The sequence below is a fragment of the Neolamprologus brichardi genome, chromosome 7 (assembly GCF_056152115.1).
Source record: "Neolamprologus brichardi isolate AB-2024 chromosome 7, ASM5615211v1, whole genome shotgun sequence".
Lineage (NCBI taxonomy): Eukaryota > Metazoa > Chordata > Actinopteri > Cichliformes > Cichlidae > Neolamprologus > Neolamprologus brichardi.
In genome coordinates, this window is record NC_142110.1 from 6,334,687 (window position 1) to 6,354,729 (window position 20,043).

General features: G+C 39.7%; 1 protein-coding gene across 2 annotated transcripts in view; it reads right to left on the reverse strand.

The window, feature by feature from the left end:
• Positions 1 to 20,043, reverse strand: part of ldlrad3 (low density lipoprotein receptor class A domain containing 3) — a 103,300-nt gene that overhangs the window by 27,008 nt on the left and 56,249 nt on the right. For both annotated transcript variants that reach the window (XM_087842955.1, XM_006789568.3), the window contains exons 3-4: positions 14,507 to 14,632; positions 10,857 to 10,991 (exon numbers count right to left, since the gene is read on the reverse strand). In XM_087842955.1, coding sequence (XP_087699081.1) covers positions 10,857 to 10,991; positions 14,507 to 14,632 — 261 coding nt within the window. The remainder of the gene's footprint in view (positions 1 to 10,856; positions 10,992 to 14,506; positions 14,633 to 20,043) is intronic.

The following is a 20,043-nucleotide window of genomic DNA, read 5'->3' on the forward strand; positions in this document are numbered from 1 at the left end:
CCAGAGGGTTTTATCTCCCCCCCCCCCCCCCCCCCCAAATGGCTTTGCCACTCTCCCAAATCCCTCATCTCCATCAGCTCCCCTCCAACCCTGTATCACTCTCTCCTTCCCTATGCTTTCCTTCTCTTCCGCTTCATCGTCTTCACACGTTTTGCTTCCCCCCCCCTCCATGCCATATTCTACCCCCTCGCCTCCCCTCACCATCCTCTCACATTTCTATTTCTCACACTGACATGCAATCCCTCTTTTCTTTCTCTCCAGGGCACTCTTCTTTTCCCTCGTTCCACTTAAGCCCTCGCCCTTTCATTTCGCATTTCCCCAACAAAGGCATTCAAACCAAACACGCATTCGAGCACTTACATCACTGCATCCTTTGCTATATCACCCCCCAAACACACATCTGCAGCCCATCACACCTTAGTAACTGTTGAGGCCCTGTGTCATTTCAGCAGCGCCTTAAGCACAACCATATCATGAGACAATGCGCTTTTACAGTGCTGGCAGAAAATGCATTTACAGGAAATAACCCAGCCCATTAATTACAGTGAGAGCTAGCTGGCCCCAATTCGTCACTCAATAATGCCCTGTCTGTGTATTTGTGATAGCTGCAAACCGGATAATGCTGCCACTTAGTAATTAACACTCGATCCGTGACTGTCTCACTAAACAATAAATAAATGCACATCAGAGAATCATGGTAAGGCATCAGAGTGTTCAGAACCTAAATAATGACTGGAAAATTGACAGCTGCTGGAGGTTTGCCTGCTCCGATTTATAGTTCAGTTCATACTTTATTTAACTTTACCAAGGCTTTTTCAGCCCTATAGATCTGTGAGGATCCCCCAATGATTCACTCCCACAGACTAAACCTGTAATGTTACTAAGAGGCTCTGCTACTTATGGATGAGTGCATTAGACATGCCTAGAGAAATATGGTTGTGCCGGGGAAATTAAATTGAGCTCTAGACACACAACAATCTTGACATTTTTTTTCCCAAAATTCATCAAAGTTATATCCAAATGACTGAAATCCTATTCAGTCCGCCTCTTTGCTAAAGTCTTATCCTTTTCTCCATTTTTAATTCAAATGAATGCAGTTCTGAAATGTTAGAACAGCGTTTTTACTCGGCCACAAAAGGATGAATAGAGAAATAAAGTGCAGGGAACATTTCTAAGCAAACTCAAAAACAAGAAGTGATTATATTTTCCTTTTAAGTTCTCTCTGCTGCACAGTGAACTTATTAGGGACTTCGTTAATAATGTTTAAAGTTTCCCAAAGAAGTAGTGAAATTATCTGCCACCACTTTACAGCTATTGAGGACTTGAGCAAAATGACAAATGAGCATTCACCATTTAGCATTAGTTCAGCTTCAACACCTCTTGGACTTTTTCTTTGATGCCATATTGCACACAAAAAAAAAAAGTTTGCAGACTAGGCAGGTATATTTTCTAGAAAAAAAAAAGCTAGTGTACTGTGAAAGGTACTGTAAATTACTTAAATGATTCATATGCAGAGATGGAGAGGAAAAGAGCAGGCCTCATTGAAGCACCGCATACTTTTCATTGTGCTGTCAGCCAGTCTTTGAGCGTGAGGGGCCATACAGGAAAGGGGCACGGATTTCAAGCCAAGTGTCGCTGAAGCAGGGAAATCTGGCAGTTGAGGCCAGGTTTAACTTACTGTAATGTAAATGTGATGCTCGTTGAAGCATAAATCAGCACGCAAATTAGCTTGGTTTTTGTCCCTTTTGGGTATTTTACATTTTATGGTGTCACTTAAGTATTTTTTCAGTATTCGGTCACTCGCCACTATTCCAAGTCTTTTGGCCATTGTACATCAGCCATCGATCCGGCTCTACGAGGGACTTAACACTTGTGTCCTTAACAAAAACCCTGGACTTTCTTTTGACTCATCAAGCCAGGACACTTTTATAGAAGAGTAGCATCCTCACATACACTTAAAATCTATTGGTAAAATAATTCATCTGATATATAATTAGCAACCATTAATTCAAATGTTCAAATATATAAAAAATTCAAATTCAAATCAGAAGAAGGCATAGATGGGTTGGATTTTCTCCTTTACTTTCATGCAAACCACATCCAATATAAAAGTAAAGCGACGCATCCCATGCAGTCAGACAACACATGCACAGACAAGAACAAACTTCGTGTATTAGGACTCCAATTACAGACTTAGGTCATTTTGATCTCTACCTACTACTTTGTCAAAATCAACTCTCGTACAAAAAGAAAGAAAATAAAATTCATCTCCTGTGTAAGACATCTGAACTAGAAAGTCATCCTCATAAATCACACCAAGACATATCCATCAATCCCAGTGCCAGCTTCTGCACTGCTCAACAGAGGAACACGAATACCCTTAGCCCTCACGTTAAATGTTAATCAGTAGAGTGCACTTCTCTGGAAAATAACCAACAGCAATTAAAAGAAGAAGCATTCAAAATAGAAGTTTCCAAACTAATATGTGATGTTACAAAGGCTACTGTAGTTCTATACGTGTCATACACATAGTCTACTTTCCTGACATCTACTTCCTCTACATCAGGCAGTTTATTCCCATTACTGACACTCTACCTCTTTTCCTGTTTGGCTGCATCCTATTATGCTCTTTCTCTGCTAATCTGTGCAAATGATTTGGTATGTTACCAATAAGTCCTTGGAAATGCCCTTCGCTGGATCACATTAATTCCAAGAAAAAAACAGCACATGAATACGTATTAATGTTTATATATACCGTCTGATACCATTTTAATTTAATATATAATAAAATGTCTGAAAAACACACAGATCCTCGTTGGCTGCACTGTCTTAGTTTCTTGAATATTCGCAGATTCACTAATGTCCAACTCTGTTTTTTTTTTTTTTTACACTTTTGGTTCATTGTATTGCAAAATTAGATGAAAAAGTACAGCTCCACCAAACACCAACAGTAGAGCTTTTGTTCAGAGTGAAATTCCTCCACTACTCAGTGGTTGCAGGTCATCACTTGACCGGCATCACCATGGTTACAGAATAAGGATTGGTTTAGGAGGGAAAGGTTGCTAATTTACAGCAGCCTGAACAGCGACGCTTGACTGATCCTGATTCAAGGACAGGGATGATTCATACAGACTCTGGTCCCGGGAGTGACCCCCCCGTGCAATGGCAACGAGGCCCTTAAGCAACAGAAGCCTGGAACTGACAGTTAGCCTTGGTGAGAGGGAGAGGGTGGGAATGGATGCCAAAACGATGAAACAAAAGCATATACTTTCAGTTTAAAATAAAATAAAAGCACATGCTTTAAATAGAATGCACACGACTGCATATAAACACAAACTATTTTTATTCAGTTCCACAAAACAAAACTCCGACTATTACAACATCCAGACAGACTTAAAAAAAACAAGGAAACAGGAAGCTGCATTGCCTTAGCTTGTTGGTGGCAGGATCAAACTAACAGCATCTTGCCAACTGCTTGGCCTTCCTTTCTTGCAGACCAAGAGCTGAGAGTCTCTTAGTATTGCTTTGTGATCACTTTAAGCTACCAAAAGCAAAACCCTGAAACTTTTCCAAAGCTGAAAACCATGGGCGGTGACATGTGCAACCTCTCCTATTTGTGCCTGTCAAGTGTGCGTTGGCTCTGATGAACTGGCACTATTACATTCCACTCCCACACCTCAGTCTACTGCCATTATATTCCCCTACACTATTTCATGCTCCCTCCCACACCTTTCTATCTCCGCCGGCTCTCTGAGCTCTGCTGATGAAGGGCACGAACAGACCAACATCTCAGCGTCATATACGTCTCTACCACAAAAAATGACCATGGACTAACTTTTCATTTTAATCTATAGCGCCTATATTATTTGGGGCCAAAGTCAAGCAGCAGTCAGTGGGGGGAGGATGTAGCTGTTTGAGAAGCTATTAGCAGACTAAAAGGATACCAATAGTGAATAGAGGCTCAGGGACTTTTAATCACTCTGCCATTCTTTGTTCTTTATATATCAGGCTGACACTATATATTACTGTCTAATTTACAGGCGCTGTTATTGGGGAGGCTGGAGTTACTGCTAAGTGTCAGAACACAGTCACTGTATATACAGCCCTATTTGAATTGCTGGTGTTTATTGGCCCAGTAAATGACAAGGCTGTGAAGACAGGTTGTTGAATACACAGTGCTTATGCAAAATAGCAGATGCAGCGCTAGTGGATCTATCTAGAAGTTCTTACACAGCCTTAGGAGGATATAACAAATAGAAAGCTGCAGATTACTCTCTGTGGGAGGGGAGCATCCCTGGAGTTTAAAATGAGGGATTTGACTTCTCAGAGAGCGTGCTCACTATACCAGCTAGAAGGTTAAAACTGCTTATTGTACTGCCGGTGTGGATTGAAAAGGGTTTGTGGACATGTGCCTGTGGTGGCCAAAATGAAGCTTTTTTAGCATATTAGTGTTTTAGTTGGACAGGCGTTTTTGGAATACACCAAATTCCTCTGACAAGCACTGAAAACAAGTGATTCCCACTGAGAGGCTTATCGAAATGTGCAAAAGAAACTGGCAGATTTAATTAAACACAGTCGAGTTATCTAAAAAAAAGCTGTGATTCAGTTTCATTTTTCCAGATCTTGGATCGTGTTTAATGGGTGGGCTAATTTTCATCAAACCAGTCAGGGTCAAGGGTGATGCTAGCTGCCAATGTTTTGACAGTGTACTCATGTAGCAGATTAATGTTGCACGTCAGCTCGGTGCCCAGTGTCTCACTCTGACTGACAGCTCTCTGGGGACCTGCAGCCAATGATTCCTCCTAAGGAGACATTAGTAAAGACCATAATGATGAAAAACATGTATATTAGGACAGTGCAGTTTTCAGGTCCCTGCACAAGCTGCACAGTGTTTTTAATGAGACATATTCAGTCGGCTTATTTATTGCTCGTTTCTACTGGGGTCTGAACAAATAAGTATACTATACGACACACAATAAACAAAGGTCTACCCTTGGGTGTAATCCCCTAATTTTAACGATGATGCAAGACACACTTGTGTCAAAAATACTATAAATAGCTACAATTGCAATGCACATGTAACTGGCTCTATCTTGCAAACAATGTCAATGTATTCTATGACGCAATCTGAATGCCAACACATTTATAGAGTTTCGGTATTCAGACCCGATGTCACACCTTTTGTTCAAAGAAGGAACTCAATTACTGTTGTGAGGCTTTCACAGTGTTTGTGCAGTCTTCAAGAGTTTAAAGATTTATTATTTGCCCAATTATTGCCCTGATATTAAAACAAATGTAGTCTAGGGGAGAGGCAGCAGAGAGGGCATAAATCTTACTCATGCAAATTTGAAAGCTTATGCTAAACTTAATGCAGGGTTTTAGAGCTTTGCTTCTGCATGCTTCACACAGTTTTTGTGTATGAAAACACAACAAGAAAAGAAAACACAATTCTTTGATGGCTGTGACTCTACAAAGCATGCCTTATCTTCAGAAATGCACAAAGCCAGCTGAGAGGTTTTTGAAGCCCTCAAATCATCCCCTGGCCCTTCTGTTCCCACCTTTACATCATTTCCCCTCCCTGTTTCTCGCTTCTAAACTTAATTAAAAAAGGACAAGATGAATTGTCTTTGAGATGGGGGAGGTGTGAGTTTTAATCATTATCGCACTTTTCGACAGTCTCCACGCCATCTGATACTCTGTCTACTTGTGTTAATTAACGTGTAACGACGCTGATGTGAGTGTTTCGACTGCTTTTCTTAAAAACCTCTAAGGGGAATCTCCAGTTTTTAAAGCGGGTCAGCTGCAGTGAATGGAGCTGTGCTCATCACTTTTGTTCTGAGTCCTTTAACTTGTCAAGTTCTGCGACCTTCAGAAAGTTTTATGTGTCCTGACAGCATTATTTTTCACATCAAATATGCAGAACAACCAGCTTCTGACACACTGTGGCTCTGTGTATGTGCTTATCCACTCATGCACATGCTCTCTTGGATATGCAGAGAGGCTCTCTTGTTCTCAGTAAGGGCTCCCCCAACATCTGGACCTGTATGTCCTGTATGCCCTGCAGCAGTGTTTTAATAAAAGCTTGTTTCAGATGCAAACATGCACAAACATTGACTGCACTCTATCCTCTGCTGTAAGAAGAAGGGAGGACTGGGGAGAGCAAAGCGAAGCTCGGCTGTGGAAAACCAGCTTTCAAGTCATTTCTGTTTCCAGAGTTGTACCGGTCGGCCTCAGGGCCCGACGTGATAGATGCTGCTCTCATCCTCTCGAGCTTATCGCTACCCCTCACTCACTTTTATCCAAATCCCTTCTTTTCTCTGCCAAATCGCCAGTCTCTCTTTGCTTACCTCCATCTTCCTCCCCATTGCTATTCATTGCTTCCTGCGACTCCATTTCTGGTTCACTATATTATGTTTATGTGGTGCCCCTTTCAATTTCTTTATCTCTGATATCCATTACAGTAGACCCATCCCACTCCTCCTATCTCACTGTGCGATGATTGCACAAATGCATTTATAGGAATTGTGTATTGTCTGCCACTTTGGCACCTTTCTGCTATTTGAAAAATCAATTACCTATCCAATAAAACATTAAACAGTAAAAGCAGCTCTGTGCTCTGCTCTGTTAGTGCCTAACTGCGCTACATAGTTTAAAATCACTCGGATGAGAACTAAAAACACTGGAGGCATAACAAAGCCGAGAGGATGATGCTGCCTTTGTAGATTTCATTGCCTGACCCCTCCAGGGCAGGATAACCAAATCCTAGCAGGTAAATGCCATCACGTGCTATCCACTGACAGACTTGGGAGGTGATCTCTCACTACACTCATTCACATAGAAGAACCAAGTGTAGAGACACTGAAGCGAGTAATTATGAATAAGGAGAAAGAGTGGTTGAACAGTGGAAGCGAGGAAGAGGATGGAGTGAGGAGGGTGACGGTATGGTCGAGCGGCTGAGAGCTGATATTGCATGCCTTATCAGTCACCTCCAGGTCTTTGCTTATTATAAAGAGAGGCAAAGTCAGAGTTGAATGTAAGGTGAAAGTGAGTGTGTGGGCCAAGCAATCCTCTTGTTGTGGGGACCTAAATGTGTTTACATAGTCACATTATGGGGTCGGGGCTTCCTTATAGAAACTGAAAGCATTTACATAAATAGATTGACTATCAGACACAAGGTTAGGATTTTGTTAAGCTAAGGTTAGACAAGCAGAAGATTATGATTTTGGGTCGAGCAAATCTGCACGAAATTAATACAATAATACAACAAAATGTAATCTCTAAAGTGATGAATTGATTGTGAATGTCTGTGTGCGAATGGGAAATAGATCCCAAGAGTCAAACCACAGCGATACTTTCACTCCTTCCGAAGTAGTGTGCGAAAAATGGAACTGATCTTCCTTGATCCTTTTCTGGGGTCAAAAGAAGAAGAGCTCACAACTTTTTAGCACTTACACTTTACGTAATGCTACAGCACACAAGCCTCAAGGAGCAAATATGAGCAAGAGAACATTTAGATTATTTGCTCTCCATGCGCACAAATATTACCATAAAACCTGTGCTGGCACAAAGTCTTGAGGGAATACAACAACATACCCAAACAGACTTAGGTTAGAAGTTGGTGCGCAGACACATTTCTGTGAAATCCAAAAACTCGCAAACTAGATAGCTGAAAATGTAAGCTTTTTGGGCGGAGTTTTCTGCGATAAGGAAAGGGTAAAACTTGGCACTCCATCACCTGCAGACAGTTTAGAGGTAGATGCATTTTGAGAAACCACTCCGTCAACCATTGCAGCAGTTATAATAGAATTGCTTCTAGGCAGAACACTTTCTCTCTGTAGTTAATGGAGCCAAATAATTGCACTCAGGACCATCAAAATTCCCACTCATGTATCACTTGATAGATCTTTGCTGAGCCCATATTGATGCAGTTGGACATTTTATGACATAATGTAACAGAGCTGTAAAAGATTAATGCTTTCTAATGCATTTGGAAACAAACAAACAAAAAAAATCATCTACCATTAGGTTTTCTGTTTGATCACTGCAACTCTCCATACAGTGTGAAGTAATGCTTTCTGAGGTCTAATGCTTCAGATGCCAAAGCTACAGCCAGCAGGATTCTTCCAGCAAGTAGTGAAGTTGGTATTGTTCACTTGTCAACAAGGAAATGGAGTGCAGTGGACACAGATATCGATCAATATTTCTGCACCATAATACAGTGCTATTCAGCATTCTGCGCCTTTGCATTGAGTTGTGGAGGACGGGCTTGTAATTACAGATAGACTGCCTTTTCGCTCTGTCTCTTTCATAACACAAGCAAGAAGAAATAATAGTAATGCGTTCATTAATTCGGCTTCACAAAAGTGGGAAAAAAGTTGACCAATTCCAGCTTATTAACTTTGACTTGAAAATAATAGTTTTTGAAGGAAAATTGGGCAGAATAATTAGCTTCAGCAGCTACGGCTTGTACTTTGTCAGCAGTGGCAGTCGAGGAAAAGCTGGACAAAACTTTTTGATGGCTGCTGTGCGACTGCTGCAGTGCTCCTCCCTGTTTAGTAGACATGTTTTGCCTCTTGAGTTTCAATCAAGTTTCTGCCTGACTCAGTCCTGGTAATAACAGGAGTGTGTAGTGGGCTATAGATGCAGATAGTTTTAACTTTCCACTTAGCTTGTTTTTGTTTGTGTTACTTTTGACAGACTTTTGTTCTCAAAGTATAAATCAATATGACAACAGCATCCTGTCAGGACAGTTATATACTGATTTATTTATTTATTTTTAAAAAACATGAAAGAACACCTGACAGCAGGTCCACACTGGGTTTCCGGTAGTTATACGTGCATCAGGATTAGACTGCTGGCAGAAATCACAGGCTTGCCAGTGGAAGAACAAGTGAGGTGTTGACAGTAGCTGGCTGTTGTGCCAGGAAAATAAGAATGCCAGATATAAGTGCTACCTGACAGTGAATAAGGCATGCTGTACCAGAAGGCATCATTCTCACTATCAGGGATCATCCTGCTACTACCTGAATTACACTACAAGTCGACACATTGCCATCAAACATTACACTAACGATGCTGTGGTGTGTGTCTCTCTGTTAAATAAAGGCACAGTGAGGGTTTTTTTTTCCAGTGTTGTGGGAATAAAATCACAGCAGCTTATGTCTTCTTTGGCATAAAGCTTAATCTGTCAGTGGTTTTGTTATAAAGCACAGACTGCAGAATATCTCTTAAGCGATGTCTCCAAAACATCCTATTTTATGACATATTGAGTGACTAAACACTGCAGCTCTGCTATCCAGTTTAACAGCGAATCTACAAGCTTCCGCGTGTTTGGAAATCTGCTGCAAAGTTTACTGCCAATATTTCTAATAAGGCAGAAATGTGCTTGGAATTAGTCTTGCATACAGAAAAAAATTATTAAGATTAATAATTGCTTTTTTTCATGAAGGACCAACTTTAATGAGATTAGTATTGGTGGAGTAAGACCGAGAGAGAAAGGCTGAAATAAAGTGTGTCTCACTCTTGTGTTAATGATATTAAGGTTTTCTCCAAAAAAGTCGTGGCTTTTACTGAGCTGAACAACTGCAGGAAAGAAACACATGCACAGTTGTAAGCATGTGTGCATCCATGCGTTAATGTGATGGAATGTATTCAATGAAACAATGTATTGAAATTGATACGTGCATGGATGCAGGGGTGTTTCCAAAGGGGGGAAATGGGGTGGCATCAACCCCCCTCAGTATACGATTGACTCCTCCAGTGCACATCCCGAACCAAAGCCGTTGGACTACATTTACTCTTTAAAAGCCACAACAGCAAAAGATTACACCTTTAATGTACTTTATTTAAGTACTTTCATGCTATGCTGCTTTCTGCTTTCACTCCATTATAACGTTGATGCGAATAATATACTTTGTAGTCCACAATACTTATTTTAAAGTTGTAGTTACTTATTATTTTGCAGATTAATTGCAATATTATAGTTCAAGCTCCCATGCAATATAAAGGTTATTAAAATCTTCAACAGCTTCAACATTAAAGAGATAAACACATCAATAAATCAGTAATTATTATCCAACAAGTGTTACTGCACATAATGAGGTACATTTACTTTAGATACTTCGATATATTCTCAATATACAACTTTGTGAACTATTAAGCTGCTTAAATAGGATTATTTTTTAATTAAGCAGAAAGCCTAAATACTGTTTTTCCACTTTGCAATAATTATCTGACGCAAGATTACGTTTAAATTCTTGTGCAGCTCCACTTTCCATATAACAAATCTGCAACAGGACACAGGGTTTTTATCTCTGCATCACTCTAAAAGGTTATTATAAATAGCACATAATTAGTCTGGGTAATTATGGTATGTGTAAGATTGATTGGTATTTGTTTGCTGCTATCATTTGATTTTTGACATTTCTATTATTTGATTCATGTGCAGTTCATAAGATAATTAAATAAACCTGGTGCTTGCATATCTTAGATGCAGTTCACACGTTTGCACATTGCAATCCAAAAAAGCATCCATAATGAACATGAAACATATACATATATATTATAGATGAGCTTCGAACGTGCGTAAATATTATATGTAGCACTGTGTATACATCATACATCTGTATGGAATCTATAACTGTTTGATATTCTTAGATGTTTCTAATTTCACATTTTTTTGCCGAAGCTGTTTCATTTTCATGTGCTTACAGAAACAAATCATGCTTTATTGTATTTTACCAGGAAAGGTGTGTGCTGAAGCTGAATAAACAGATAATCCTGTGTGTATGTCTCCATGCCACAGTAGATGTTCTATTTAGTAAAAAATTTAATTAAATAATAAAAAAAAACATTACCTGCTGTAGTCAAGCAAATCTCCTCATCACTGTTGTCCTGACAGTTGTCCTGTCCATTACACAAGAAGCTGCGGTCCACACAACGGCCATTTCGACACTTAAAGCGAGCCTCCGAGCACACCGAGGGGTTCTCCGCTGTGGTCGAATCAGAGCAGAGGTAAAGGGTCAGCTGTTAGCTCAAACACATTTACAGGAAAAAGTTTTCAGCTCAGATTGATCTGCTGTATCTGACAATTTGTTTAAAGTCAGGTAAATATTATATGGTGGCATTTTAGCAGAAGATATGAAACATTTAAGAACTATCGGCAAGTTTGTCTGGAGTTTGATAAAAATCAAAATCATTTAAAAGAGAGGACAAAACCTTTTTAAAACATTCAAAGTCCTGCACAGAACTACCACTCCTTTTTCAGTACGTTCTGGTTTTTGTCTTTGTTCAAGCCTCTGCAAAATGAGGCATAATTATCGTGTGAGAAGATCCAGACAATTACACAGTTGTGACGCAGTATGTGCTGGGAGCATAGAGCAAAGCTCCATTTAAATGGCTAGATTAGATTTGTGAGCATGGGGCCCTGCAGGCTACAAACACTGCCTCTGACAATGGTGAGTGATTGGCTCGAATCACATTCCCCACTGGGAAAGCGGCAAAGGGGTCATGTGAAAGCCAATTATACTCTAAAAAAAAATTTAAAAAAAATCTTGTACACCTTGTACACCTACTACAACAACACTAGGGTAAAACATGGACAACAATATTTACATCGTTAAACAGATGTAAAAAAAAGTAAAGATAAAATGATGCATAACCATGGAGTTATGAGCGATGCATAAAAATGATATTGTCAACACTATAATATGCAGATGTGCAAAATTCAGTTTTTAAAAATTATTGAGACACAGCAACTCTGCAGAACTTGGACTCTTTATATGACTTTTCCCCTCTCAAAGTAATGATGTAACTAGAAGTCCAGCAGGGATAGCTGTGCCAGATAGTGCTGTGTCCACTGAAGCTGATGTGTGCCCACCATGTGCCACAGCATACTTCAGAAGACTCACAAAAATGGATCGCCACTCTTCTCCACTAAAAATACATGGGTTCACAGCTTTGATGGAAGTTTCACAGAGCAGATCACTCCAGACAGTAAAGTCAGCTTGGTATTTCATAACCCTGCTTTACCATAGTAGAAACACACCAAAGACAGCTTTAAGGCACATAGGTTGTGCGAATATGACAGACTTCAAAAACCCAGAAATGTGTTAAAAATGATCAGAAAGAATCAAACTTTTGACAACATAAATTTGTGGGAGTTGGTTCTGCTGAGAATAAAGTGCAACTTCCACAGGACGAATCAGGAATCTCCTGTAAACCACTTTAAATTCAATAAGGCACCTGTACAGGTGGAATTAATCCTGGAAATGCAGTGAAACTTTCTACCAGTTCTCGTGCAGCTCGTCCAGCTCCAGCATCCTCTCTCAAGAACATTTTTTAGCCAGAAAAGCCTATTTTGAAGTGAGAAGATTATTATAGCTTGTTTTATGACTGCAGGAGACACATACTGTCAGGAACTTTAGGGGGGAAAAAAGTGAAGTGAGATCTTGCAAAGTTACATAACTGTGGGCTGGTACAGCAGACAAGGTTTTCAAAACCTGTCAAGTGCTTGTAAAAAGTTGGACAGAGCAGACAAAAAGCACAGCGTCTGAAATGCTGTGTGGTTTGCTGAAGCCACATGGTGGAAACCTGTCTATAAAAACAGCTACATCAAGATGTGGAACTTAGTCAGAGAAGAATATAACCTACAGGATAAAGTGAAGGTATTTAAATAGTGTGCACATGACCCAGATGTTAAACCTAACTAGATGGATAGCAGATTTAATACCTGGATTTCAAAGAGTATTCTTTAACAGATAAATCGACCCTGAAAAACTTACAAGCCCTCCAAGCAAAATTTCTACAGATATCTTCAGCTACGCTACTACTTTGACCAAACTATAAAAACCACATGCATAATGATGACTTAGCGATTAAAGAAATGTTAAGAGTAACATACTCCCTTTAGAACAGGGGCATTATATCAAGTTTATACAAAAAAACCCAACTTAATCCAAAGAAAACATAAAGCATAAATGGGAAAATGAAAGAAATTTTGTAATCTCAAAAGAGGAATAGTCTAGCTGCTGTAAATTCTTATACATGGAGAGAATTTGGGTGGAAATGCCTAATAAGATTTTTTTTATTACTCCAAAGCAGAAAGTTCACATTTCAACAGAGAAGTCCGAGTGTTGGAGGCTCTGTGGAAATCATATAACAACAACAACAAATAACATACCGTTCCAGTTCAATGTCTTTTTATTGGGAAACACCAATTTTCATTTAAATAGAAATGTATATTTTGACTGAGTATTTTATTTGGTGTCCTGATATCAGCTGGTAGGAAAGCTCTAACCAGACACTTGTTACAACCAGACCTCCCCACAAAAGAGGAATAGATAGAGGTTGTTGGCAGCATACAGTACTGTGCCAAGGTTTTAGGTAGGTGTGAAAAAATGCTGTAAACAAAGAATGCTTTCAGAAATATAAATGATTGTTTATTGGCTTCAAATGTATTCTGCAGCTGGACAACGACCCCAAACATACAGCCAAAGTCATCAAGAACCATCATCAGCATAAAGAAGAACAAGAAGTACTGGTAGTGATGGTTTGGCCCCACAGAGCCCTGATCTCAACATCATCGAGTGTGTCTGGCACTACATGAAGACAGAAGGATGTGAGGAAGCTACATCCACAGAAGATCTGCGGTTAGTTCTCCAAGATGTCCTCCAGCTGACTTCCTTCAAAAACTGTGTGCAAGTGTACCTGGAAGAATTGATGCTGTTTTGAAGGCAAAGGGTGGTCACACCAAATATTGATTTGATTTAGATTTCTCTTTTGTTCATTCACTGCATTTTGTTGATTGAAGAAAATAAAAGATTAACACTTTTTTGAAAGCATTCTTTGTTTACAGCATTTTTTTCACCTGCCTAAAACGTTTGCACAGTGCTGTATATCTAAAGGAAAAGATCCCATAATCACACCGATTACAGACGGAAACGTTTGTCAACATATAAACTGAATGGACTCTCCAGATACATTAGCCACAGACATTGGAAGGGCAGTCGCTCTGAATCTTCTAATTTGTAATACAGAGATGCATTTATATGATTATTGTAACTAACGGAAATTTTTGGTACTAATAGGGGTGTGGCAAATCCATTAAGCTTAAGCAAAAGTATTTTACAGTTTACTGCAGAAGCATATTTGTTAGTTGCACCCCTATAATTTTGCTGAAGAAAAAAAAACACATTAAAACTGCTATAATTTTAAAAGGGCTGTTTAGCAGAGAGATATTTATACTTTAGTTTTTAGTGTGTATTAATCTCTCCAAGCAATGGAGCCTGCATTTTTTTTCCTTTAACCTGTTCGAAATTTATAGGCTCCAAGCCCATTAAACATAACTCTGATGGTGACGTCAGGGTTATTTTCTCAGATTTGATGAAGCTCCACCAGAGGAACAGAAGACGTACAACATATATATTCCATATGTTGCTTAGATATAAACAAGACATGGCATCATCTGGCCACAGATGCATGGATCTGGGTGTCATGTGAGACTTACTGCAGTTTTCCTCGTCACTCCCATCAGGACAATCACTGAAGCCGTTGCAGCGGAAGCGTCCAATGATGCAGTGGACACCGTTAGCGCAGGCGAAGAACGTAGGAGAACACTTTGACTTGACCTTAGCTAAAGATATAAGGGTTGGGGGAAGTGGTGAAAAACAGAACAATGAATTAGTGTGTGCACGATGCAGAGACGGTGCAGAAATCTTTCAGACATCATGTTTTACGACAGCATTTGCCTTGGCTGTGATGAACAAGGTAAAGGAGAGACCTTCACTAGGTGACAATGCTTGTATTACACTTAGGTCCATGTGTTTTTGTGACACTTACGCAATTTTGCCTTTCTAGAACACCATGATAGATTTGAAATGAAACAATCAGGACAAAGGAAGAGGAATAAAATCAATGCATACGCTTTATCTTTGCTTCAAAGAGTTGAACAAAAACACTGCTTAAACCATAGTCCTCTACTTTCAGAGGCTTGAAATGTATTTGAACTATCCACTTTAAAGCAGTTTAAAGTAACATAACTCTAGAACTGGCCAAATCAATAGTTTGGCACATTCTGTGAAAAACAACACAATGATGAACTCAACAGCATAAGGTTTAGATTTTCATTGAAATCAATAGTAATGATCACAGCATCAGTTGCACGATCTGATATCCTCGTGTTGGTGTTGTTCCCAGATCATCATACTAAAGGTTGTTCCAGGATCAACATTGCAAGTGACCAATCAGAATGTTGTGATGTCATACTTTTGCGACTTCGGGAAAAACCGGCGTAAAACAAAAAACTGTACTTAAGCTGCGAGAAACCGCCTTTGTCCACCGATCAACGGACCCTAACCCTAACCCTTTAATAAACGCTAAGCAGAATTGATATTGTCCTTGCAACATTGGAATTTCATAAATGAACGAATGGGTTGGTGCGCAAAAGAATAACGTCACAATAATGTGATTGGTCACTTGCAATGTTGAACCTGGAACAACATTTTCATGATGATCTGGGAACAACACCAACACGACGATATCAGATCATCCGCATCAGTCATATGCTAAAGTAAATTCCCATCACAATATTCAGGACTTAGTAAGGGAAACAAAAAGGCTCAGCACAAGGTACAAACCAATGATCAGTCTCACCGAAAGAAAGGCCAAATTAGACTTTGCCAAATAAACACACACATGTCAAAACATAGCTTTTCATCTGCCAGGTGATAAGATTAGCCAGTAACAGAATGACACAAAAACTGTGGATGGCTTATTATCAGAAACAGAAATCAGAAACATCAGAAACATAATCATCTGTAAAAAACAGCAAACTTAGTGGTTTCCAATGGCAACGGGTCACTAGTTCTTACTGGTTATATTCCAAAGTTATCCCAAAGTGTTTAGGGCTATCCATTTTAAACAGATGCGTCCTAATTAAGCATAACCGACTGGACAGTGCAGATAGAGATCCAATAGTAACAGAATATTTTCAATTGCCCAAGTCAGTCATCTGATTTCAACCTGATCTAGAAGACATTTCACTTGGTAAACAGGTAAAACTAAGGGGAAATTAACCCATGATCAAACAATAACCAAAGACGGATGCAGGAAAAGGTTCAGCAAAACATCACAATGGAGAAAAACTCATTTTGGTGACATCCATGGTTCCTTGACTTGATAGTCATTGCCTCTAAAAGATTTCTTCAAAGTATTAAAAATTAACAGCTTATGTATGATCATGATAATTTAAAAGCTGACAGTCTGCATTTCATTTGCATTTGTTCCTTTTCATATCTACTGCAGTTAGAAATTGTCCAAAAATGTCAAACCTGCATGTTCTAACATTCAAAGACACACAGCCATTCAATATTATATAATGTTCAAACAGTTGCTTACGGATAAAGAATCATTAAAAGGTAGCCCATTTTGTTCTGCATTGCTAATACTCCCATTTCCACAATTATGACACATAATGGGTAAGATCTTAACCAAAGGGTACTGATAAGAGGAGAGAAAAAAAAATCAGTTAATGACAAAGAAAGTACATCGTGTGGGAGAGAGTTTGTATGGATTCTGCCATTGATCAGCCTAAGCAGGCCATGGGCCTTATCTCTCAGGACAGCCCTGAGACTGAGTGAAGAGCTTGCAGAACATCAATGCCTGGCAACCTCAGTTAAGCACCAAGCCCTAGCTTTTTACCTCAAACTCATTGATCTTCCCTGGCAGAAGAAGAAAAGCAAGATAACAGGTAGATACAAGCAAAGACATCAGAAAAGACCCTGCAAAGTTACTGTAGAAGTCGGATTCCAACCAGGAAATACACACACACACACACATTGCTGCAAGAGAACCATGGTTGCTATATTTACAGTTTGCATTACTGAGTTATATTATTATAAAATGCAATGTTTCAGACTTATGTTTCTCTATTCGAGACTTTTTTAAAATTACCTACTGGATGCATTTTTCCCTTCCAATAATAAGCATTTAAGTAAAGCTGGCATTTGGAAATCTAATCAGACCTGCTCTCATTGTAAGAGTATTTACTAAAGACAGAGAAAAGAAAATCTAAGAATTACAGCTAAGACATTGTTATGATGCTTTGGTAAATAACAGAAACGCATGCCAGTGAGGAAGTAGCATGATACATTTTATGAACACTTGGAAACAACAGAAGGATGGAGCAACCCACACATACAAACACACAGGGAGGGGGAAGTGAGTGGGCATGCTAGAAATGTCAAAGAAAGCCACCAAACCTTCTATGTGTTTCGTTTCCCTGTGTTGAATGCGGTGGGTAGAATTGGCTCGCTCATAGGCTGGCAATGTGCTGCTTCAAATGCCAGGGGTGCACATTTTTCCCTCTACAATTTATTGCGGTAGCCTGATTTATGAGCTCTTTCAAGCTGTGGCGATTATGTGTAGCAACAGGGAGGGCAAGGCGCAATAACCACAAGGCTTTGGAGCACCCATCTCCGGGATGAAATGTAATCCTCTGGATGCGGGAGGAAGCTGGGATAGTGCCCGATCTATGTGTCTATAGTCTGGGAAGCCTTTGTTTACCTGGCCAGCAGAGCTCCTAAACACCCAAATCTCATTTTGTGCAGCATATCACATTCATAAAAGTCTTCTTCTGTAGCTTTCAGGGATATTAAAAGATTAGTAATAAAACAAAAACACACGCTCCGCTGGGGGTTAAAGTGAGAGTCTGCTGGCCACAAACAAAGGAAACATAATCCTTTGTTATCTATTTGTATTCATTTACACTGGTGTTTCTTCTTTTACCAATTTTCTTTTCTATTTCTATACATAAGAAAGAAATGTTATTGCTCTGAGATTCATGTGAATCCTAATTACCACTTATCCAGCTGGCTTGGATTCTTCCGGCCCAGCGTCTGTGCACAAAATTAACTTAAAAGTCACATCAAGGGCAAGCTTATGAAGGGGAATTGGTGGGTGGGACAAACACAGCTGGCTGGACAGATATAGCTAATGTGCTTAGCTGTGTTTTTGGGTTGCATATCCCCTCATAGCCTAAGCCAAGCTGTTTATGAAGCAAAAATGCAAAAACTTAATTAGACCCATCAAACTAGAGTGGAAGAGATGGCAACACAAAACCATATCCCGGGCATTAGAAGTTCAACTTTAAATACCGCTGCTGATCCAGGTAATGCTGATTGATTTCAGGTCCTCTGCTACACTCTTCAATTTACATTGTAAAAGCGTCGATTTCCTCCTGCCTTCATCCCTTCTGTCATCACTGTTTGCTGCTTTACTTTTATGCCAAATTTTCTCTCGCTCCTCTAAGCCTTTGTAGAAGTTTGTTTACGAAAAGCAGACAGGGTGTTCGGTGGCTTCCAAACTTAGTTCCAGTGTTCAGCTGAGCAGCACAAATGAAAACGAATGGGGTAAGCAGTCGAGCAGATTTCTTGAAGTAAGACTACCACATGCCTGGTTCACACTGAAGCTCACAGGTGGAGGACACACAAACACAGGCACAAAAAACACAAACATGTCTGTTTTTTGTTGTCTGATATATGCAATTACACATAATGCTTGACATTTTTATTAAAAAGTATACTTCTGTTAAACACCTATGTGACAACTGTCTTTTAATTTCAACTTAAAGGTAAATAAATAAAAGAAGACTTGTTTTTTCACCCTTTTTCATAATCTACAGGTTAATCGTAGTTCAAATCCTGACCTGGATTTGTAGCACCGTGGCATATTTTGTACTTAAATCATTGGATGATACAACAGAAACTGAAACAGAGCACTGCTCTTTATATTTATCTCCCCTGTGGCTTCACTGTTCATGTCGGGTGGAATCCGACAACCCTGTTTGCGATGGCATGCTTTTGCTCTTCCCCCGGTGTGCGCCTCTATGCCCTTAAATTATTCTCCCCTGATTGGTTCTTCAGAGAACAGAATGTTCAGCTCAGGTAGTCGCAGCCATGATGGGCATGCATGACTGACAGAGTAAGGAGAAGGACTCGCTGAAGAGACTAACAAGAAGAAAAACACTTGGAGTGAGGAGAGAACAGAAACTAAGAGTAGAAAAGACTGATGACTTCAAAGGTTTCTCTGACCTTGCAGAGTATTTCTGAAAGGAAGAAATCAATCGGTAATGGAGTCAGGGTGCAAGCAAAAAGTGCATGGGTAGTTTCAGTGCAGTGGGCCTAGGGATCAAAATAATCCCTACATTGCACTGTACATTTCACTGTCTAAGCCCTGCACACTCTTTTGTACAATACAATAGCACTCCGTGAGGGGCATTGCAACATTATAGAGCTGCCTTCATCTTAAGTGTTTACGGACCAATGGTGTTCTGCAAAGCCATCAAACTTTGTGCTGGATGGGGTAGCGGGAACGGCTCGTATACCACACAGCGAAGGCGTGTGTAAAATATCAGTGATATTTCAACAAATTCCAATAAAGGGAAGAGAAGCAAGGGCATATGGTGAAAAAGCAGCGCGCGATCTGTCAGATAATAACGCTGCTGCAATATTCATCATAGAAGGCAACACACTGCTAAAATTGGCTCGTTTGAACTGATAGTGTCCAACAATGGGTTCTAAAATGACAAGACAGCATTTCTTATTCCTTTGAAGCATCAGCAGCAATCATTTTGGCTAATTTGTGAAAATCGATGGAACAAGGATAGCGTTCAGTCGAAAGTGAACAAAGAGTCAGAGGAGAAGAAAGACACGGCACCAGAGTGAAAGGCTTCATGCAGGAACCTAATAAATATTTCAGCCCCGTTCCTTGGTATCAATTACACCAGCTTATTGATTAATCAACCATTAAGCTCATGGAATCCACCAGACTCTGACCCACTAAACCTTTGTCTGTTTTCCATCTTCCAAATTCTTTATATTTTAATATTTTATTTCTCATTTCTTTTTCATCGGGTAGGCTGATACCAAGACCGACCCCTCTCGGGATGCATGATATTTATATTGGAAACCAAACGGAATATTTGTGACTACAGATTTCTCAAAGTCATTCTAGAACCAAGACTTGGCACTCCAAAGCCCACTTTAT